Source organism: Microtus pennsylvanicus, chromosome 11 (assembly GCF_037038515.1).
Source record: "Microtus pennsylvanicus isolate mMicPen1 chromosome 11, mMicPen1.hap1, whole genome shotgun sequence".
Classification (NCBI taxonomy): Eukaryota; Metazoa; Chordata; class Mammalia; order Rodentia; family Cricetidae; genus Microtus; species Microtus pennsylvanicus.
Window position 1 is genome coordinate 25,251,905 of NC_134589.1, and position 23,493 is coordinate 25,275,397.

At 49.2% G+C, this 23,493-nt stretch overlaps 1 protein-coding gene and 1 long non-coding RNA gene across 5 annotated transcripts in view; one reads left to right on the forward strand and one right to left on the reverse strand.

Annotated features, from left to right (window-relative positions):
* The window catches only part of Sp2 (Sp2 transcription factor), a 26,395-nt gene continuing 2,902 nt past the window's right edge, over positions 1–23,493 (forward strand). The window contains exons 1-5 of one of the 2 annotated variants that reach the window (XM_075990933.1): positions 1–66; positions 17,235–17,314; positions 18,721–19,695; positions 22,045–22,357; positions 23,269–23,443. In XM_075990933.1, the coding sequence (XP_075847048.1) occupies positions 60–66; positions 17,235–17,314; positions 18,721–19,695; positions 22,045–22,357; positions 23,269–23,443 (1,550 nt within the window). In that variant the 5' untranslated portion in view covers positions 1–59. The remainder of the gene's footprint in view (positions 67–17,234; positions 17,315–18,720; positions 19,696–22,044; positions 22,358–23,268; positions 23,444–23,493) is intronic. The other variant, XM_075990934.1, reaches the window with a different exon arrangement.
* Positions 17,300–23,493, reverse strand: part of LOC142860128 (uncharacterized) — an 18,394-nt gene continuing 12,200 nt past the window's right edge. For 2 of the 3 annotated variants that reach the window (XR_012912299.1, XR_012912300.1), the window contains exon 4: positions 19,691–19,944. This is a non-coding gene — a long non-coding RNA (uncharacterized LOC142860128). Of the gene's footprint in view, positions 18,209–19,690; positions 19,945–23,493 lie in introns of those variants that run through there. The other variant, XR_012912298.1, reaches the window with a different exon arrangement.

Genomic DNA, 23,493 nt, shown 5'->3' on the forward strand with positions numbered 1-23,493 from the left:
GCGGTGTCAGGCTCTCGGTGGCGGCGGAGGCGGCGGAGGCCAGGGAGGAAGATGTCGTAATGAGCGGTGGGTCCTGGCCTTTGCCGGTGGGGTCTTCCCGGCCCTCAAGGGTTGGGAAGATGGGCAGAGGCCTCGGGGAGGGGGAGCCGGAATCGGGGGCGCCCCCCTGGGACTGGGCCTGGCGCCGGGGCCCGGCTACGGGAGGGGCGGGGGAGGAAGGATTCCCGCCCGGAGGAGGAGCGCGGCTGGCCGGCCGGGCGGAGGCACCCGGAAGGGGGCGTTAGACTCCCCGCCCCTCGGAGCCCCGGGCGGGCGGGAGGCGCTTCCGGGCCTGGCTCGCGGTGCGGGCAGCTAGGCGATTTTGGACCCCCCCCCCTCTTCGCCCCCTTAGCTAGGTGGTGCAGGACCGTCAAGACTGTGTCCGAGTCTGCTCCATGCAGGCGGCCGATGCCCGCCCCGGCTTTCCCTGCGGGCAAGCAACGCTTGAGAGCCAAGTGGTGCCCATCAGACTGGCTTAGGCTGCAGCCTGCTGCCCCGCAGTCCCAGACGGTGTCAGGCACTCCTTAGGCAGATGACTGCCGAGTGAAAACCGAATCTTACTGTTTGTACCTTGGCCCTTGAGCCTGCGACTAGGTAGCTGCAAACTCTTGGAATTTTGAGAAGTTTGAGAACTTGTTGACCGAGCTCCCAGACTATTGCCCGATGCCCCGCGCGGGGGCAAAAATGCACTGAAATGCCAAGGAAAAGCGTAGGCGCAATCGTTCTTAAGAGATGACCTAAGAAATAAAATAGATACTCGCTTTCTCCCTCCATCCTCGTTGCTGACTTAATGGTGCTTCGCTTCCTCCCGTCCTTCTTAGGTTTCTTTCCCAGTGCCTTTCTAATTTTAGTACAAAAGGAAGTGTTTCTTCTGCCTTGGGCAATTGAGAAACCTGTCCTCACTACATTCCTTGGTTTTGATTCCAATAGTCTGTCATGTTTAATTGTTTCATAATTAACTTGACGCCGTTTGGCTTTTCTCCTGAACTTTTCCCTTTTTAGGAGGTTACTGGATCATTTATTTGTTGCTTCGTGGGGAAAAGGCCAGTGATCCGCGAGCCAGGAATTGGCCCCAGGTCCCCCTTACACAGATTTCATTGTAGAAAGGCGGTTGATGTTGCAGTGTGGACTGGTATGTGCTGTCTACAGCTGTTAATGCTGTGCCCTGCCAGGCACTGGGCATTACAGAGGAAGGCCGAGCCCTGAGTTGACCCTACCCCCTGTTGTGTTGGAGGCTGAATCTAGATCCTCACAAACGCTAGGCAAGCACCTCCTCCTCCCACTGAGCTGTATCTTCAGCCCAGAGCTGCTTTGGATAGGATTTTTAAGGCTAGAACCGTTAGGGTGTTAACCAGCACACAGTGAGTTAGCAGAGGGAATGCCGGAGCCCAGATCACAGTAACAACTCCCGTTACCGACCAAAAGGAATCCATTGTCTGAAGTGATGGGGTCATCAGTGTCTTGTTTTCATTTAAATTCTTGATGACAGTGAAAGGAGCAGTCAAAACCAGTCAATGGGGCTGTTGTCAGTGTTCCAGTGGCTTCTTTTTGGGGGGGTGGGGTGTTGAAACATGACCTCACTCTAAAACCCTGGCCAGGCTTGTTTGTATTCGTATTGTAATCTGTGTAAGCCTTGAATTTGAGATCCTCATGCCTCAGCCTTCCTTGTTCTGGAATTATAGGCCAGTGACCAAGCAAACATCAGGCCCCATTAGTATGAATTATCTTTGGCTGAGGTGGTTGCTGGGTTTTCTAATTCTAGTTCTTCTACTCGATGCAACAGCAACAGGGAAAATAAGCTGCTCTGACACCATTATGAGCCCTGAGCTAGATGCTAAAGACAAAGATTGTTGCCAAAGACAACTATCTAGGGTTTGCTCATAACTGGATCTTTCCCTGGGCACCCAGCTGGCTCTGAGAGGAAGAGTTTGGCATCCCTGTGAACACCACATAGGCTGGCTCGCCTTAGATTTGATTTAAAGTTTGGGCCTGGGTCAGAGATGGTTCAGTGGGTAAAGACACTTGCTGCCAAGTCTGGTTATCTGAGTTCAATCCTTGGGTCCCACCTAGAGGAAGGAGAGAAACAACTTCCACATTGCCTTGTCTGTCCCCACCCTCAGAGAGAGAGAGAGAGAGAGAGAGAGAGAGAGAGAGAGAGAGAACACGAGCGAGTGAGTCAACCAAATAAATATAAAGAAGTTTGGGCCTGCGAAAGCCTGTCAAAGAGGAGATGAGCAGTAAAAAGATGGCAGATGTCTGGGTGGAAAAGCCCAAGCCTTCCCAGCAGGTAGGGAAGTTAGTATTTGGGTCTTGAACATCTTGGTTGTTGTGGTAGGTAAGTGTTTTGGAGAAGTTATAGTCGCTTGTACTAAGTAGTGACGAGTCCTTGACCATAGGTATGTGGCAAGCTTACTCTAAGCAAGTATTGCCCGACTATGGCCCTTCTAATGACGTTTAAAGCTTCTTGCAGCCAGCCAGTAGACTCAGCTGGCATTGATCTGGGCTCAGCAGTTTTCTAGACCCTGACTCCCCCATTTCTGTGCTAGAAATGGGCCATTTTTAAATAAGTTACCTTTATTCTACACTCAGAAACTCTGCTTCCAGACACTGAAAATAGTAGTAATTATTCTGGGTCAAGTACATGATGACCACAGGGAAAGAGGCAGGGATGGTAAAGGTTGTATGGAGTATTTCTAAGTAAGCGCGTCTGCGTTGATAGGATTATGGCGCCTCATTTGCGGTATTGTGGGCTGTGAACTTGGGGTCATCTGTTTGGAAAAGGTCATCCACTTCCTTGTGCATTTATTGGGTGGCGTGTCTGAACTGTCTTTTTGGGTGCTGCTTCCCAGTTTTTCTAAACCCAGGACCTAGGCTAGGTGTGGTGATGCACCTAATCCTACCACATAGGCTGAGGCCGGAAGATTGAGAGTTTGAGTCCACCCGAGGCTACTTAGTGAGTTGCAGGTTAGCCTGGGCTACATAGCAAGCAAGACCTTGTCTTTAAAAAGTAAAAATGAAAACAAGGAAATTTTACCCAGAGGGTGGGCAAATAAGTGTTTCCAGGTTGAGAAAGGTGGTGTCACACAGGCTGTTGGTGGCTTTTCCCGTGAATATTCCTCATGGCTCATCTACCTCCTGTGGGTCTTTCTCCCTTCCCCTCCACAGCCAGTTTCTCAGCTGTAGTTATAGGTCTGTCTCTTAAGGTGTGATCTCCGTAACCAACAGGAGCAGCTTTCCTGAGGAGCCTGATGGGAAGGAAAAAGAGGAATGGGATTGGGGTCATTCTTGAGGAGATGCCCCCCCCCCCATGTCATGGTGGATTTGTTCCAGTTGACAAATGGTGAAATAGAAAATGTTTCTGCTGCTTCATGGGATCCTGAAGGAAAGCACAAAGCCAGCATCGGAGCAAGCTCCGAGTTGGCCCCAGAGTCTCGGGGCAGCCAGACCTCTCGGTGCACGATTGGGAGCATTGGGAGCGTCACCAGTCACCGCGCCTTTGCTCTGAGTGCTCGGGGCAGCACGCTCTCGTGAGATGAGCCCTTGCTCAGCACAGGGACTGTGAATGAGCAGAGCCTCCACCTTGGTGATTCTCACTGTGGCTGGAGAGAGCTCCGAGTAGTGTTGAGATGTCAAGGCTGTCCCTTCAACACAAGCGTGCTTGTTAGACAGCCTTTGGAGTCGGCTGATGGGCGTCTCTTCGCCTTAGCAGCCTTTTGTTTCAGCATCAGGACTGCTCGCTGTGTCCAGCCAGCAGCTGTTGCATGTAGTGTGTTGGGCCCTAAAGCCCCACCAAGGAGGAGGTCGCCCCAAGAGACACTCACAGCACGGTTGATGCAATAGCAAGAGGAATTTTTTTTTTGTTTGTTTGTTTTGTTTTTTGAGACAGGGTTTCTCTGTGATTTTGGAGCCTGTCCTGGAACTAGTTCTTGTAGACCAGGCTGGTCTCGAACTCACAGAGATCTGCCTGCCTCTGCCTCCCGAGTGCTGGGAGTAAAGGCGTGCGCCACCACCGCCCGGCCGCAAGAGGAATTTTTATTCTGCCACGGCAGAGGTCCCTCAGCCTCGAGAGGAGAAGGACGCCTGCTTTGTCTATTACAAGCTCTTTTAAAGGAAAAAAACACAAAATCAGGGAGAGGGTAGTACAGAATCAAAGGGAAAGTCCAAAAATCATTTGTCAACTATTTTGACTAGTTCATACAATGGTCAGCTAACTCTACTTGATCAATGTTATGGCGGTTACAAGGAGGAACACTTGCAGGTCGTCTCACCCCAGTTCCAGGGTCCAGGTCTATTGAAGAAAGACTACAGTGGGGATGGAAAGTACTCAAAGCTCCCGTGCACGCGTGGTTGGTTACCAGGGTCCTGGTTCCCAGGAAGGGGGGTGCAGTAGTGCTAAGGTGCCTCAAAGTCATTCATAGTGCAGAGGTTTAGCTTGGGTGGCCAAGGCTAAGTCCTCTGAGGTGCCACTTGGCCTCTGTGTGGTGATTTAGGCCCTTCAGGTGTCATTCGTCTTCAGCCACAGGGTGACAGTGGCTCAGGAAGAGTCGGCAGGCACTGCACGTTTCCAGATGTCTCTCCAGACTTCCTCACTGGGGTTGTCACCTCTCGTGGGGGTTTGTAAAATCCCTTAGTGGCGTCTGAGACAGCTAGCAGGATCATGTGATTGGAAGTGAAATATTTCTGCCTCTGGTTTATATTTAATTTGGAAATTAGAGAATGAAAAACCAAAACCAGATGAAGACATTTCCCAGGCTTCAGAAGAGCAAGCAGCAAGCAGCCTCCCTCCCTTCTCCAGGGAAATGAAGTCACTACTCATTTCAGAAGCCGGGAGAGCGCAGAGCGTGACTCACACAGTGCCAAAGCAGAGAGGGCAACATGTCCGTGCATAAGGAGATTCTTGGTGTGTGGGGGCAACGCTTGCTTTTATTTCTCCTCTTTGTACAACAGAATTCTGAGTCCCAGTATTTTTTTTAAGATTTACTTATTATCTATACAGTGTTCTGCCTGCATGCCATAAGAAGGAACCAGATTTCATTGTAGATGCTTGTGATCTACCATGTGGTTGCTGGAACTGAACTCAGGACCTCTGGAAGAGCAGCCAGTGCTCTTAACGTCTGAGCCATCTCTTCAACCCAGAATCCTAGTATTCTTTTTTTTTTTTTTTTTTTTTTTTTTTTTTTTTTGGTTTTTCGAGACAGGGTTTCTCTGTAGTTTTGGAGCCTGTCCTGGAACTAGCTCTTGTAGACCAGGCTGGTCTCGAACTCACAGAGATCTGCCTGCCTTTGCCTGCCAAGTGGATTAAAGGCGTGCGCCACCACCGCCCGGCGAATCCTAGTATTCTTAAGCAGAAAAGCTTTACATGGTTTCCTGGGACGCTTCCATCATGCCGAAATGTTCCCATCATTCCCTACTGCCCCCACATTGATGCCCAGGCCGCAAGCAAACTTGGAGTGGCAACAGTCAGGTGTGGCGGAAAAGAATTGAGCACGGGACAAACCAGAAGTGTTCACATTCAGATGCTCTCACGGTCCTAGCTAATGTCCCCCATGTATGTGCTACCTGGAAAGGGTATCAAAGTGTAGCCTGGAGCTGTAGTGCTGGCTGTGCGGTTGAGTTGCTTGCACTGAAGTGTTTGACCTGCTCCAGCTCACACAGGCACCACCACATTTGTTTTATTGGGTACTGGGGATGGAACCCCAGCTTGGTGAAACTGAACCACATCCCAGCCCTCCTTTGGTTCTTCTGCTGTTTTTTTTTTGTTGTTGTTGTTGTTTGTTTGTTTTGCTTTCGAGATGTGTTTCCTCTGTGAAGCCTTGGCTGTTCTGGAACTTGTTTTGTATACCAGGCTATCGAACTCAAATATCCGCCTGCCTCCGTCTCCAGAGTGCTGGGATTAAAGGCATGCGCCGCCACTGCTGGCTCCCCCTTTGGTTCTTTTTTGGTTTTGTTTGTTTTCTGAGACAGGGTTTTTCTGTGTAGCCCTAGCTGTCCTGGAACTAGCTCTGTAGACCAGGCTGACCTCAAACTCACAGAGATCTGCCCCCCAAGTGCTGAGATTAAAGGCATGCGCCACCACCAGCCAGCAAATTTGCATTCGTAAAGAGACAGTAATTAAGTAACTAATAAGTACTTGTTGGAAAGTGATAAGTCCAAGGATAAAAATAGAAGAAGAGAGGGAGGTAGGGAAAATGTGTGGGAGAGGCAGTTTACATAGGATGTTCAGGGACGTCTTCTTGGTGAGAAAGTGACTTCATGAAGCCCTCAAATAGTGGAAGGGGTTGAACCAGTTCTGTCTAGAGTGAGGGGAGGGTAAACTCAAGCCGACGTGGGAGCAAGCACCAGGACCTTAGGGGAAGACAGCACGAGGAAAGCAGTGAGGGAGGAGGGGTAGGCAGTCGGGCTACACGCCTGTGTGTGATGGTTGGCACTTTGACTCTGATGGGGTGCTGGTGAGGGCCTCTGAATAGAAGAGTGATGTGGTTCTGTTTACGTCTCTGTTGGGAACAGACTGACAGGGTCAAGGTTGGAAGGACAGCTCCGTGGCCTTCTGGGTTGGCTAGGTACACACATGGGTCACGGTGATGGCTGAGCAGTGATATTTGGAATGTGTTCAGAAGTTGGAGCTAGAAGTGTTTGCTCTCACATGTGAGAAAAACAAAAGGATAATTCAAGGCTGAGCAGCTGGAAGGACGGAGTTAGCACTCTCTGCGGTGGGGAATGTTTGCAGGGAGCATGGAAATGGAAGCTGTCAGACACACAGTATAGTGCTGGCTGGAGTCAAGACACCCTCTAATACGTCCAAGTGAAGGGACAAAGTCTGCAGACAAACTCAGGCCACCATCATTATATAGTATCTATGTGGCATCGGTTTTGAAAGCCATGAGAGTAAATGAAATTGCCCAGAAAATAGGTATAGACAGGAAGAATACAAGTCCTGAAATCTGGATGGTTTAGCTACTGAAAATTTGAAAGGGGAGGACCATCAAGAGACTTACAAGTAGCTGTCTTGGGAATCAACCAAAGAGTGTTTCCAGGAGCAAGAACTGTTAGATCAAAAGATGAGGGCTCAGGTCTAGGAGTTGGCAATTAGATTCAGTAACACGAGGTCTGGTAACACTAGCAATTTGAGTAGCATGAGGGTGGTACAATGTGGTTGGAGTCAAGTTCAAGAATGACTATTGGGAGTAATTAGGATCAGCAAGAACAGACCCTCCTCTACTTGGGCTGTTTGTTGGATAAATTTGTAGTGAGTTGAAAAGATTAGAAGTCAAACATGCATTTTAATATACTCAACCTGCTAAATGTTATAGTGTGTGTAGGGTGTTTTTCTTTCCTTCCTTCTTCCCTCCCTCCCTCCCTTTCTTCCTCCCTTCTTTCCTTCCTTTCGTTTTGAGACAGGATTTCTCTGTAGCTTTGGAGCCTGTCCTGGAACTGACTCTTGTAGACCAGGCTGACCTCGAACTCACAGAGGTCCGCCTCTCAAGTGCTGGGTTTAAAGGCGTGCGCTGCTACTGCCTGATGGGGGGGGGGCTGTAGTTTCATTGGAAGAATGCTTGTCTAGCTTGAATGTAGCCCTGGGTTTGAAATCCAGGCGTGTTGGGTAGTGGTGGTGCACGCCTTTAATCCCAGCACTTGGGAGGCCGAGGCAGGTTGATCTCTCCCTAGTTCCAGGACAGCCAAGGCTACACAGAGAAACCCTGTCTTGAAAACAAACAAACAAACAAATAAAAAAGTGAAAAGTTTTTGTGCCCCAATAAACCTCTCCACTGATGCAATAATCCAGATCACAATAAATCAAACCAAATTAGAAAAAGCCCAGGTTTAATGGATACCAGCGCTTCTGGCTTCCAGGCCCTCAGAGAGGAGATGGGAAGGAAAACTGGGAAACCACGTGTTTGTTCTCTGGGAGATGATTTAAATATCCTGTGGGAGTAGTCTTGAGCCTCTCTGGGGAGGGGTCACGGTTTGGCGGGCTTTCTTGGAGGTATCTGGACTGAGGCAACTCCCAGAGGAGGGGGCTTGGGATGGAACTTTCCACCCAAACATTACAGACTCTTTAGATGTAGGAGTGCCCGGGACTGAGGTGAAGCTTTCACCCAAACAGAAAGAAATAAAGAATACTAGGCATAGTGATACATATCTGTATTCATAGCATTCCAGAGGTGGAGACCGGAGGGTCAGGAACTCAAGGTCATCCCTGGTTCTGTAGTGATTGTGAGCCCAACGTGGACTCAAAAACAGAGACCTCTTAGGTTTGCTGAGAGTTGGACAAAATCATTTACCACAAAGTTTTGCTTGATTTATTTATTTATTTATTTATTTATGTTTTTTGAGACAAGGTTTCTCTGTGTCTGTGGAGCCTGTCCTGGAATGCTCTCTGTAGACCAGGCTGGCCTCAAACACATGGAGATTCACCTGCCTCTGCCTCCTGAGTGCTAGGACTAAAGGCATGTGTCACTACTGCCCAGCTCACAAAAGTATTTTTTTAGTAAAGTGTTGCTACTGAATACTGTACTAAAAGTAGAAAACATAACTATGAGTATTCTTTCGTATACTCCATAGCACTGAAAAGTTAAGTTGGAAGCCTGCAGGTTAGCTCAGTGCTTGGAGCTGTTTGCCCAGTGCCTGTCATATCAGGATTAGTCTGACAACCCGAGTTCAATCCCCAGGACTCCCATGATGGAAGAAAGAACCTCCACATGTTAGTCACGGCATGTATGTAGCCATGCACAAATAAGCACACATACATATACAAATAAAATATGATTGAAATGTGAAAAAAATGAAGTTGGCTGGGCGGTGGTGGCGCACGCCTCAAATCCCAGCACTCGGGAGGCAGAGGCAGGCGGATCTCTGTGAGTTCGAGGCCAGCCTGGTCTACAAGAGCTAGTTCCAGGACAGGCTCCAAAGCTACAGAGAAACCCTGTCTCAAAAAAACAAAACAATGGTGCCGCACGCCTTTAATCCCAGCACTCGGGAGGCAGAGGCAGGCGGATCTCTGAGAGTTCGAGGCCAGCCTGGTCTACAAGAGCTAGTTCCAGGACAGGCTCCAAAAGCTACAGAGAAACCCTGTCTCGAAAAAAAACCAAAACAAAAAAAATGAAGTTGAACCATAGGAGGAACTATCTGAACAGGTGAATGAGGAGTTTTGTTTGAGAGGAGAGGTTGGGAATCACAGCTCATTAAGGAAGTGTAAGTCTCAGGGTCGTGGCTCCCTTGGGGTCAGAGCTGAGGGTGGAGAAGATCTCTGTTCTCTCCCTTGGCCTGTGGCCTTAGCAGCGTCTTCCCAGAGTCGTTCTGCAATGGAAGGCGTGTGAGCGTCATCTTCCTGTATTGTGGTTGCTGGGTGTTCAGTTGTCCAGGCAGTGTGGAGTCTGCCACAGCCCAGCTTGCTCGCTCCACCCTTCTTCATCCACACTGATTCACCAGTTTCCCCGGAGGGCCAGTTTTGTTCTTTAAAACCAGCCATGGTTTGCTTTTCCCTCACCAGCTCTGAATTCTTCCAGGCTAGGCAATTGGGAAGGCCTGGCCTTAGAAACTGCTTTACTGGCTTCTGGCCCAGTCATACTGACCAAAATAGCCACCAGAAGGGCAGCTTGCACAGAGTAAAATTCCTGCTGGGGAAATGCCATAGTGGGGGGCCAAGGAAGCCATAGCTGCAAAGTTAAAAAAAAAAATAACCCAATAGCCTAGGGTCTGGTTGTGAACTTTGAGCCCTTCTAGCCTAGGACAGCTTGATAACCAGGCTAGGGTCCTTCCTGTTAAACCATGCAGTCCCAAGCCAGTCTACCAGAGAAAGACACCCCCGCCCCCAGGACAGAGCTCTGCTCCCTACCCTGTGGTGAGGCCAGCGTTGCCAAGGGTGCTCCAGGGAGTGTTCGCTGGCACCCAGCAAGGTCATCTGCTTCTAGCTGCTTCTAGAGAGTAAGTGAGAGACACCCAGAGATCATAAATGGCCAGAGGGAGAGCTCAGACTTTAGGCTGAGAAAGAATGGGAGAGGAGGGGGGGGGATGGGGAGGAGGCTCAGTGCTTTCTCTAAACTTATCAAAAGAGCTTTTGGAAACTATGGAAGGGTGTAGCCCGGGGAGTGGCTGGTTAGGATTCTAGGTTTACAAAGGTAGTCTTCCGGAGCACACGGGCTGGAGGCTGGAAGCTGCTCTGGAGGCTGTGGGTGGGAGTTCAGGCTGAGTGAGGGTGATTTAAGCAAGGACCAGAGCTTTGGGACTAGTAAGTAGGAAGGACACTTTTACGAGGGGAATCGTGAGGAGCTAGTTATCTATCAGGAGGGTGCTGCTCACAGATCTGCTGTGATTAGAACTACCAGAAAGAAGCTACATTCCAAAGATTCCTGTATGCTCACCCGTCTCCCCAGGAACCGCAGCTGTCCCTGTACTGGGAAGCAGGTCTGGGGTCAGCAATTCAGTGCAGACATAGCTCACTGAAGAGCCAGTCCGTACATCCATCCCATACCTGAGACCCATGATCACGGCAGTGGGTGCTGAATGCTAGCAGAGGAAGGACCCCAAGAACATGATATACCTGTTACAAAATGGCTGGCCATATATTTTGCTGGGGAGGAAAATGAAAGCTGGTGTAAAGGTGTAAGCATTCCGTTGAAACACAGAAAAGCCCGAAGTGAGGGAAGGGCAGTGAAGATAAGCACGGAAAGCAGGCCTGTGGAAGCTGGGGAGGAGAAAGCCCCGAGGGAATGCTCAGGTTGGGAGTGTCTGGCTGGCCCAGTGAAGGCCCACAGGGGGCGGGGCCGGCCGAGACCTGGGACTGTCGGCCTCTGCAAAGGTGTCTGAAGCCCTGTGAATGGTCACAGCCCCCCATGGAAGGGGTCTTGGGTGAGAAGGACACTTGTTGAAGAATGCCAGTACTTAAGTAGTGGCAAGGAAGAGGAGCCTGCGGGAATCTGCAGGGGGAGGCGACCAGCAAGAGAGGTCTGTGCAAAGAGGTCTGTGGTGACCTGGGTGTGGATGGTGGCCTGGAGGGGACCGAGTTTGGCCAAGGAGGGTGGAGACCAATGGTGGGAGTCTAGAAGCTCAGTGCTTTTCTGTCTGTCAGTCTTGGGGTTCTGTTATGGTCCTTCTGCACCCTATGCTCCTTCCTCCTTGCTGCCTTGTTCAACCCCCTCAGAGCTTTTCCTCAGGACTGAGGTGTTCGGTCACTGTGCTTGCGTCATTGATGATGTCAGAAGTTCTAGCTGAAGTGAATTAATGATAAGATCAATGATGCCATTGAGAGTCATGCACTTTTTTCTTTCAGGAATATTTGGTAAGGGTTATGATGTGGATGAGGTGATTGCTGCCGTGCCCGATGACCAAGGCAACTACTCCCACATTATTCTCTAACTTCACATGCCACTGTGCATGCCTGCATGTGAACAAACACATACAAAATAAATGTAGAAAGAAGGAATATGCAGCAATCCCTATTGCCCGTATTGCTAAATAAATGTAGGTTTCAGTGACCAGCTATAAACTGCTGTTACAGGCCAGTGGTACTGTTACCGTGCTGGATGTCCTGGAGATAGCTCTGGGCAGAGCATTTGCCCATCACGTGTGGGGCCCTGGTCCAACACCTAGCACAAAAACAAAACTGTAGCATGGTGGAAGTGGTGTGAGATTCTGGAAGTGGTGTAGAATTCTAAGAGTCCCTCTGTGGCTTCACACCCCTCTTAGCGGTGCTTTGACTAGGATGGAGGGAAGTTAAGCATGACTCCATCCACATCACACATTTTAAACACACGGCTGCAAGTTAAATGAGCCTGCTCAGAGAGCTGTGGTGACGTTTGTGCGCTCCTCTCCTAACCGCTTTCCTTCCCACACACCAACTGGAAGTGCTTCTCTTTTCTGTAGCTCTCTCTTTCCAGTTCCGGAGTGGCAGAGAAATGGCTCTCTGTTTTGATCGCCCAGGTCTGCAGCCCAGGGGCCACATGAAGCTGTCAGTGATAATAGGAGACACATTTACGGTGGTTTTAGACCAAAGAAGTATTTCAAGTGCCAGCTGGAGAGGAAAATGAAACCAAACTGAATGGTGCAACCGGGAGCACTGATAGCCTGCAGCCTATGTTGTAGGCTCTGCTTTAACCTCTCACTCCGTGGGTCTCTACTTCCTAACCCTATGACCCTTTAATACAGTTCCTCTTATTATGGTGACCTCATTGACAACATTATTTTCATTGCTACTTCATAACTAATTTTGCTACTGTAATTAATAATAATGTAAACATCTGATTTCTGGGCTACCTGATATGCGGCCCCTGTAAAAGGGTCGTTTGACCCCCAAGTTGAGAACCATTGTTTTAACTGAATAAGTACCAGGAGCCCAGTCAGTTTGAGTCCAGGGTCAGTGACTACAGAGGGAGAGAGAAGTGGCTAGGACATGCTGGACCATCTTCATTTCACTTCCTTTGCACTCTGCCCTGCTGCAGTGTCCCTGTGTTTTCTAACAGGAAGGCTGTCATTCGCCAGGGGTTAAGATAAGAACATGAACCCTTGAGAGCCTCCTAGGAGACCCACTGCCTGCTTTCCCAGGCCTGCCAGTAACTCACTCATCTTGTGGGTCCCCCCCCCACCGCCAAGGACAAGGTTTCTCTGTGTACCTCTGGCTATCCTGGAACTCACTCTATAGACCAGGCTGGCCTTAAACTCATAAACACCCGCCTGCCTCTGCCTCCCAAGTGCTGGGATTAAAAGCATGTGCCACCATCGCCTGGCTTCATCTTGTGTTTTTATCAACACAACATGATCTAAGAAACGTTGTTTTACTGATTTGGGCCTTGTACATGCTAGGCAAAGTCTCCCACTGATGACACCCTTGTACCTCAAAAGGATAAACACTGGAAAGAAAATTTACCTCAACTTTTCATCCCATCTTCAACAGAATAAACATCTTGCCTCTGGTTAAACAGTTTCAAAGAAAGGGGACTATCACCCTCAGAGGCAATTGGTTCTGTCTTTTTTTTTTTTTTTTTCGAGACAGGGTTTCTCCGTAGCTTTTTTTGGTTCCTGTCCTGGAACTAGCTGTTGTAGACCAGGCTGGCCTCGAACTCACAAAGATCTACCTGCCTCTGCCTCCCGAGTGCTGGGATTAAAGGCGTGCATCACCACCGCCTGGCGGTTCTGTCCTTTTTTTTGGGTAAGATTTATTTATTAATTATGCATACAGTATTCTGTCTGCATGTATGCTGCAGGCCAGAAGAGGGCACCAGATCTCATTACAGATGGTTGTGATGTGGTTACTGGGAATTGAACTCTGGACCTCTGGAAGAGCAGTCAGTGCTCTTAACCTCTGAGCCATCTCTCCAGCCCTTGGTTCTGTCTTCTAAAGGCTTCATTGAGTTAAACGGAAATCTGGCTTTTTGAACATTCACACAAGTGACTTGGTTTAAACTTATATACAGAGTAAGTACCCTGGTCAGAACCTTATTGGAATGTCCCTTAGAATGGGGCCAACGCTCCAGATAGAACCCAGCATGTATAATAATACATAGGAAATACTGTTTTTCTTGTCCTACGATTGAGTTTTTTAGATTTTTTTTTAAATAAAAGCTTTTGTCTCAAAAAACCAAAAACAGGAAAAAAATAGTTTTTTGTGTTGGGCAGTAGTGGAGGAGCACGCCTTTAATCCCAGCACTAGGGAGGCAGAGGCAGGCGGGTCTACAGAGGGAATTCTAGGGCAGCCAGGGCTACACGTAGAACCTTTCTCTCAAAAAACAAAAGAAAAAAAGTTTTTGTTATCTGGGTATGGTGACCCATGTCTTAAATCCTAGCCCTTAGGAGTCAAAGGCTAGACTAGTGTAAGACTCTGTAAGTAAGTACTTGACTAAAAGAAAAGGACAGTGAAAAGGCTGGAGATGCCCGTGGGCCCTGGTCCTGAGCCCCCGTCCTGAGCCCCTGTCCTGAGCCCCCGTCCTGAGCCGCCGTTGCCGCCCTGCTCCTTCAGTGTCAGTGGTGTGTGCTCTTTATTGACGTCTCCATCTAGAACCTTCTCCATCTAGAACCTTTAAAAGCAGCTGGGCTGGGCTCACAGGACTGCTTTTTGCAACTGCATGCTTTTATCTGTGCACGGATTTTGCAGTCAGCTGTGTCTGTGCTGTCCTGGGATCTACACGTCCTCTGCCCAGAGCTGTACTCTGGCTCTTCACAGTTGGCAGCATCTGCAGCATTCTCACGGACGTGACCGCTGATAGCCTGTGTTGCTTTCTGACCAGCATCATGTTCCCTTAGATGCCTGAAGAAACTGAATGGTTGTGTTTTCTCCCTGACCTCTGTCCTCACTAGATTCCTGACATGGGCTCAGTTACTGAGCCTTTGCCCCTTGAGTCTTCTAAGCAGTCGTCCCCCCCTCCCCGCCTGTGTCCCCCCCTCCCCCATCTCTCTGATTCCTGGAATTTGCTTTCCAAATGTCTGGGATCCGCCTGACTCTGCCCCTGTGCTTTGCCTTGGTGGTTTATGAACTCTGGGATGGCAGTCTTTTCTTTTACCTCATGCTCTTGGAGATGGTCTCAATGTGTAACCCTTGGCTGGCCTGGAACCAGCCAAGGTTGTAGACCAAGGTTGTAGCCAAGGTGTAGACCAGGTTGGCTTTAAACTTAGAGATCCACTTGCCTCTTCCCATGTGCTAAGATTAAAGGTGTGCACCACCACACCTAGCCTCTTGTTTTACCTTTTATTTACTTAAAATTTTATGTGTATCTGTTTTTCCTGCACGTATGCTTTATACAACATGAGTGTGTACAATATGCGCTGGAGGCTAGAAGATGTCATCATATCTCTACAGAGATTATGAGCCACCACATGGTTTCTGGAACTCTGGGTCTTCTGGAAGAACAGCCAGTGCTCTTAACCACTGAGCGTCTCTCCAGCTCCAGTCTTGTTTACCTTCCTCCCGCCACCCCCAGACAGAGTTTCTCTGTAGCTTTGGAGCCTGCTCTGGAAGCCAGGCTGGCCTTGAACTCATTTTGGCGTCCAACGTTGGGCTATTTTGCCCCCCGACTCAAGCGTGTAGCCCGCTAGCTAACACAGCACGCTCCAGGGTGCCGTTTTTTAGTTCATGACTCGGGCCCCAGTGCCGAGTCTGAGACACACTCGGCCACACAGGCCCATTCTGCCCCGCCTGCTCGCCAGAGCAATTAACCCCTCCCTGCCTGCCTTGGCTAAGTTTGCAGCGGAACCCCACTGCCTGAATTAGCGGAAGCTCAAGTACCTGAGGTTTTGCGACAAAAGCCGCCACAGCAGCAGATTTGGTCTGATACAAAGTGACTTGGCCTGGCGGTGGTGGCGCACGCCTTTAATCCCAGCACTTGGGAAGCAGAGGCAGGCGGATCTCTGTGAGTTCGAGGCAGGCTAGGTGGTGGTGGCGCACGCCTTTAATCTCAGCACTTGGGAGGCAGAGACAGGCGGATCTCTGAGTTTGAGGCCAGCCTGGTCTACAAGAGCTAGTTCCAGGACAGGCTCCAAAAACACAGAGACCACCACTGGCAGGAACCGATCATTGCAGGTAAAAAATTTTTCTTTTATAAATAAAATGTTTGAACATGTTACTATTCAAGAATTTAACAGTTTTTTTAATTGTACCATGTGGGAGATTTTACAAGAGGTGTCTATCACCCCACATCTATGGATCCTTCTGGGATTCGTAGTTTTCATTGGCACTAAATGATTTGATAATAGAAATATGATAAAGTCTTTAAGAGACGAATCCAGGATTCTTAAGGCAGAGATTGAACGCTTAAAAACAATTGAGAATGACAACAATCTTCTCAAGAATCAGTTTGAAGTTCTCCAGGAAGAGAACAGATCTTTGTTTAACATGACTCGATCAACTGAGCAAAATTTTAAAAAGGTACAGGCTGATGTTAAGGAGAAATTCCTTACTATGGAAGAGGGAACAGCTGATTTGGATCATAACCTTCAGTCCCTTTCTGTAGGAACTGAAACATTAGTGGCTGATATTAAGGAGAAATCCCCCCCCCCCCGGATTAAGGAGTGTGCAACCTCCCCTGGCTTGTTTACCTTTTAAATAAAACTTCAATGCAAGGTAGATACTTCATTTATTAGTTCCTCCCTTATTGAAAATAAGTGGCTGGGCCTGGGGTATGGTATAAGACCCCTGTCTCAAATAAAGTAAAAATAAAATTTAAAAATTACAAGAGGATACAGTGGTCCCCCAGCACCCACAGGGGATTGGTTCCAGGAGCCCTGGAGATACCAGAATCCATAAATGTTTAAGAGTTTTTTTATAGCCGGGCGATGGTGGCGCACGCCTTTAATCCCAGCACTCGGGAGGCAGAGGCAGGCGGATCTCTGTGAGTTTGAGACCAGCCTGGTCTACAGAGTGAGTTCCAGGACAGGCTCCAAAGCCACAGAGAAACCCTGTCTCGAAAAACCAAAAAAAAAAAAAAAAAGAGTTTTTTTATATAATTTGTAGAATTTACACATAAGCTACACACCTATATACTTTAAATCATCTGCAGATTAGAGTCAGCGTTTTTTGGTGCATGGTGGTTGAATATGTGAATATAGAACCTGTGGCTATGGAGGCTCATCATTGTGGAAAAATGAGAAAAGACAGTGAATTGAGAAAAATCTGTTAGAGATATAACTATATATTATAGATTATATAGTTATACTATATAGCTATATATATATAGTTATCTATGCACAATAGGATTTACTCAGTGTTCATTCTTCTTCCCTATGGGTTATATCAATTGTCTAGTGTAAAGGTGTAAAATTCACATAAAGGAATTACCCAGCTGCCATCTACTGATTCGTGGGGCCCTTGTGTCTTTGTGTGAAGGCTGAGCTTGCAGCTTATTTAGAAAAGGACATGGGTGTCCTATTCAGGAGTGCTGGCCTAGCCTTTCTTCAACCCCCAAACTGGTTTGCATCTAGCTTCAGCTGGATTGAGCTGGTAGCTTCAGTTAGTACAAGACTTTACCCCTAATGGAGAGATTTAGAGTTGTCCAGCAGGGGGTGCTCCAGACCCACCATAGCCAGTCTTGAAACAGCGGCCTGTCCCAGAGTCTCCCAATGTGATGAAGGCAGGCCTGGCCTGGATAGATGAGTGTGAGCAAAGGAGATGGTCACCCCTAGAAGCAGCGAGAGAGGCAAAATGAAAAGCTGAGGCAAGGAGCCCTGGGTTCTCTTCAGGTGTCTTACCTATTGCTCCATCTTTCTCCCAGCAGATCCACAGATGAGCATGGCCGCTACCGCTGCTGTCAGTCCTAGTGACTACCTGCAGCCTGCTACTGCTGCTACCCAGGCAAGTGCACAGTGGGCTCTGAGGGCAGGGGCCAGAGGCTGGCGGAACAGTGAGGTGGATTTTCCACCTTACTCTGCCTGCAAACACCCAGGAAGATCCACGTATCCTCATTCTCTGAAGTGAGACACAACCACTTGGCTAAAGTGTCAAAGCTGTGCAGAAAGAGCAGTATTAAACTTGGCGTTCCTGAGGCTAGGCTGTTAGTAAGTCCCTGCTGCACATGCGTGGGTACCTGAGTTCCATTCCAGGTTCCCATGTAAAAAGCTGGGCATGGTACTTCATGCCTATAGTCCACTGGCCACCTGGTCTTGCTCAGTGAGCTTCAGATTCGGTGGGAGACCTTGCGATTAAGAGCACTGTTTTTTCAGAGGACCTGGGTTCAATTCCCTGTACCCACAGTTCACAACTGTCAGCAACTCCAGTTCAAGGGATCTAACATCCTCACACAGACATATATGCAGACAAAACACCATTGTATGTAAAATAAAAATAAATCATTTAGAATTTAAAAAGTGAATAAGGTGAAAGAGCTGGAGAGATGCTCAGTGGATAAGAGCACTGGCTGCTCTTCCAGAGGACCCAGGTTTGATTTCCTTGAACTCATATGGCAGCTCACAACTCTCCATGTTCCAGTCAAAGGGGATCTGACACCTTTCTGGCCTCTAGACCATCAGGCACTTGAGTGATACACAGACATACTTATAGGCAAAACACTCAGATTCATAAAGTAAATAATAAAGACAAGGCCGAAAGTAGTGTAATGTTAAATTCTTACATTAGGGGGCTGGAGAGATGGCTCAAAGGTTAAGAGCACTGACTGCTCTTCCAGAGGTCCTGAGTTCAATTTTAGCAATCACAACCATCTGTGCCCTCTTCTGGTTTGCAGATAGAACACTGTATACATAATAAACAAATAAATCTTTAAAGAAAAAAGGGGGGGGGGAAGCCGGGTGGTAGTGGCACATGACTTTAATCCCAGCACTCTGGAGACAGAGGCAGGCGGATCTCTGTGAGTTTGAGGCCAGCCTGGTCTACAGAGCTAGTTTTCAGTACTGGCTCCAAAGCTACAGAGAAACCTTGTCTCAAAAGACCAAAAATAAAACCCCATCTGAGATCCAGGACGTGTCATTATCCTTAACACTAGGCCAGCGAGACCAGTAGGAAAGCATCTCATGCTGTTGGTCTGCCATGGCCAGGGCCACTTCTGGTGGGGAGGGGAGGGGTTTCACCCTGAGAGACCTTCCCTGTCTTTTTCCTTCACTTTATGGAGTGGGAACCACAGCAAGGGGCCATGGGGATATGGTGATGGCCTGGAATGGGTGGGGAGGAGCTCTCAGAGCTGCTGGGATCACTGTGGCAGACGGTTGTCTTACCATCTCACTCCTGTCCCCTGCTGGTTCTTGCAGGACTCCCAGCCGTCTCCCTTGGCCCTGCTTGCTGCGACATGTAGCAAAATTGGCCCACCAGCTGTTGAAGCTGCAGTGACACCTCCTGCTCCCCCACAGCCGGCCCCACGGAAACTGGTGCCTATTAAACCAGCCCCTCTTCCGCTCAGTCCCAGCAAGAACAGCTTTGGCATCTTGTCATCTAAAGGAAATATACTTCAGATTCAGGGCTCTCAGTTGAGTGCCTCCTATCCTGGAGGGCAGTTGGTGTTTGCCATCCAGAACCCCACTATGATCAACAAAGGGAGCCGATCAAATGCAAACATACAGTACCAAGCAGTCCCGCAGATTCAAGGGAACAGTTCCCAGACCATCCAGATGCAGCCCAATCTCACCAACCAGATCCAGATCATCCCAGGCACCAACCAAGCCATCATCGCCCCCTCATCATCTGGCCATAAGCCTGTGCCCATCAAGCCAGCTCCTGTCCAGAAGTCAAATACAACTACCACCCCTGTGCAGAGTGGGGCCAACGTGGTGAAGCTAACAGGTGGGGGCGGCAATGTAACACTTACCCTGCCGGTCAACAACCTGGTGAACACCAGTGATGCTGGGGCCCCCGCTCAGCTCCTCACTGAGAGCCCCCCCACCCCACTGTCTAAGACTAACAAAAAAGCCAGGAAGAAGAGCCTTCCTGTCTCGCAGCCATCAGTGGCTGTGGCTGAGCAGGTGGAGACAGTGCTGATTGAGACCACAGCAGACAACATCATCCAGGCAGGAAATAACCTGCTGATTGTCCAAAGCCCTGGTGGGGGCCAGCCAGCTGTGGTCCAGCAAGTCCAAGTGGTGCCACCCAAGGCTGAGCAGCAGCAGGTGGTGCAGATCCCCCAGCAGGCACTGCGGGTGGTGCAGGCTGCCTCTGCAACCCTCCCCACCGTTCCCCAGAAGCCCTCCCAGAACTTTCAGATCCAGACAACGGAGTCTGCGCCAACCCAGGTACCATAGTCCCTCTGCCCCGCCTCCCTCTCCTCTGCTCACCCTTTGGCTTGCTTTGGAAACTGAGGCAGATCATCGCCAGATCTGATGGGAAGTTGGAGTCACCATCATTTGGGTGGGCAGGGAATGACTTCCTGCCCTGGGGTCTCTTCGGGGCTTGGGCCAAGTAGTCCTGATCCATAGAAATGAGATGGGACAGGGATATCTTGTCTGTTGTGTTCCTTCATTGTGGGGTAGCTCCGGGCATGACTGTGGGGTAGATACGAATACTTTTGTAATAAAATGTTTTTATCATAAAATTACATACAACAGCAGCAAGAATGAGAATTCAGGTCAGAACCACAGTAAAGTGGGAAAGTTCACGAGGACAAACTGACAAGAAAGATCACAGGTAGGACAGTTAGGCTTTTTCCTTTTCTGAGGCAGCGCCCCACTGTATATCTCAGATTGGCCTTCACCTCACTGCGTGGCCCAGGCTGGCCTCAAACTTGAAGTCCTTTTTCAGCGTCAATGCTGGGATCACAGGTGTGAGCCGCCATACTTGCTGCTTTCCACCTGTGCTCACCCTCTTCTCCCCTCACCCCTCATGGTTTCTCTTGTGCTTCATTTGTGTGTGTGCATGTGGGAGTGTGTGTGTGCCTTCTAGTCTAGATCCCACGTGAGGTTTCTCCGAGCCTGCTGTATTTCACTTAACATGATGACGTTCCATTCTGGCTGTTCTCATCACACTGTGCCCTCGCCTCTTGGTCAGGCCAGCATCCAGAAGGCCGCTTTCACAGCTGTTTCTGCATCTGCTGCTGTCGCGTCTTCTACTTCCCCTCTTTTACATCTGTTAAGTAGTTGTGCCAGCTGTTCAACTCTGTCTTTTCTTTAGATGCCAAGTGGCTGGAGAGATGGCTCAGCAAGTAAGAGCACTGGCTGCTTTTCCAGAGGTCCTGAGTTCAGTTCCCAGCAATCACATGGTGGCTCACAACCATATAGAAAGAGATACGGTGCCCTCTTCTGGCTTGTAGGCATAACATGCAGGCAGAACACAGTGTACATAATAAATAAATAAAGCTTAAAAAAAAAAACTCATGAAATCAGTAGTGAGATGCTGGTGTAATTCGGAGGCTCCATTTAGGCTTCACTGCATGTTCCAGTTAATAATTCTTAAGGACTTTGTCCACCTTACATGTGGTTGTCACGTCTCTTATCTGAGACACTTCCTCACACCCCACTCTATGGGGCTGGGAACTAAACTCAGGACTCTAGATCCTAGGCAAGTGCTCTGCTTCAGAGCTATCCCCAGCCCCGCTTCCTTTTTAACTTGACTGGCATGACCCTGCTGCCTCAAAGGCCACAGGTGGGCTACTGTGTGTTCGCGTGATGTTTCCCGCATGAGCAGGTGCAGGCTGTGGCATGCTTTTAGTACAGTGTCACAGAGTGGATGTGTGCCGGATTCTGCTGTCCCCTTGCTGGGGTGGTTACGGTGTCAATGTGCACTTTAATAGTTAACTCTTCTGTGTGTCTGGAGACATCTCCCACCACTCAGAGGGTGAAACGCATGCTATGCAAGTGTGGGGACCAGAGTGAGAAGCCACATAAAGCGGAGACGGTAGCTTGCACCTGCCCTTGCAGTGCTCACACGTGGGAGGAGACAGAGCTACCAGAAGCTCTGTGAGCCAGCCAGCCGGGCATCCAGGCATGAACAAGACCCTGCCTCACACAGGTAGAAGGCAAGGATTCACACCCAAAGTTGTCCTGTGACTTCCACAAGTGTGCTTTAGCACACGTGCACACATAAACACACACGAGATAAAAATTATTTTCTTCCTCTTTGTATTTCATTAGTATTTTGAAGAGTGATGACATTTTCAGATAAGACAAATATCCTGTTTCTCTTTGAAAATTTTTAGATGTATTATCTTTTCTGTGTATGAGTGTTTTGCCTGTGTGTATGTATGTGTACTCTGTGAATGTCTGGTGCCCCAGGTCAGAAGAGGGCATCAGATCCTCTGGAACTGGAGTTACGGATGATTGCGAGCTGCCATGTGGATAAGAGGAACCTGGGTCCTCTGGAAGAGCAGCTGATGCTCCTAAACACAGAGCCCCCCTCCCCCTTCAAAGTGGTTTTGCTATGTAGGTTAGGCTGGCCTGGGTGTTGTGCTTTTTTAAAGGTTTGGTCGCAGGTCAGTAACTGTTTATGCCAGTCTACTGTCCTGTTGAACATCAGTATTGTCTGAATACATGTTTGGGCTGGTTGGAGGACGGGATGACGGAGGTGTCCAGTTTGCCCCTGGACAAGGAAGGCTGTGTGAAGGTGCCGGTGCCGTGTCTCTCAGGACTCTCTCCTCTCTGGTCCCTCAGGTTTATATTCGCACACCTTCTGGTGAGGTGCAGACAGTCCTCGTCCAGGACAGCCCCTCAACAACAACTGCAACCACCTCAACCACCACTTGTAACAGCCCTGCACCCCGAGCTCCCCAACTGAGTGGCACCAGCAAAAAGCATTCAGCTGCAATTCTCCGAAAAGAGCGACCCCTGCCAAAGATTGCACCTGCTGGGAGCATCATCAGTCTGAATGCTGCACAGTTGGCGGCAGCTGCTCAGGCCATGCAGACCATCAACATCAATGGAGTCCAAGTCCAGGGTGTGCCTGTCACCATCACCAACACTGGCGGTGAGGGAAAGTCCTGCAGCCAGGGTGTTGGCTTTGTATTCAGCATGTGGGAATCCTGAGCCATTTCGAGACAGGGTTTCTCTGTGTAGCTCTGGCTGTCATGAAACTCACACTGTAGACCAGGCTGGACTTGAACTCATGCCTCCGCTCCCAAGTGCTGAGCTCAAAGTCGTGTGCCACCAACTCTCTGCTAAGGAAGGCTTCTTAAAGAGAAAGGCTGGTGCTGAGGTTTAGTGGCAGAGAAGGGTGTCCTGGACAGTAGGACCAGCTTGTGCTGCACACGAGTTCAATGAGGATAAATGCTGTGAATGCAGTCTTGAAAATAAGAGGGACAGGGACAGATGGCTCTGTGGTTAAGAGCACTGGCTGTTCTTCCAGAGCCTGGGTTTAAATCTCAGCACCCACATGCTGGCTCACGACAGTCTGTAACTAGTCCCATAGCATCTGATGCCCTCTTCTGGTATATAGATAAACATACATGCAAAACACCCATATGCATAAAATACGTAAGTAGATCTTTAAGAAACCTAGGGAAGAGAGGGTGAGCTGAGCTGCCTATCAGAGGTGGTCTTCATTCTGCATGGGAGTAGGGCAGCTGTCCAGGTTGAGGTCACGACTTTCTTCCTCCCTACTGAATTTCTATCTTGCATTTTATGCATTTGGTTTGTCCACTTTTAGGAGACACTAAGAGGGAGGACAAGGTAGCCTAGAGTGATTTTCCCAAAGGTCATTAATAAAAAGTTCTTAGGAGAGTTTCCTGCCAGAAGCATTAGAATCTCGGAGAGGTCCTGGCTCTCACTGCTCTCCAAAGTCTTAGCTGCCATGACTCATCCTTAACCTGTGCAGGAGGCAGAGGAAGAAGGTCTGGCCTGGGCTTCCTTTCCTGAGCCGCGTCCTTCTCTCTTCCATAGGGCAGCAGCAGCTGACAGTGCAGAATGTTTCTGGAAACAACCTGACCATCAGTGGGCTGAGCCCCACCCAGATCCAGCTGCAGATGGAGCAGGCCCTGGCTGGAGAGGCCCAGCCAGGGGAGAAGAGGCGGCGTATGGCCTGCACGTGTCCCAACTGCAAGGATGGGGAGAAAAGGTAACAGACACCCAGGGCCAAACCCACAGCCTGACACACGCCCTGCTCCA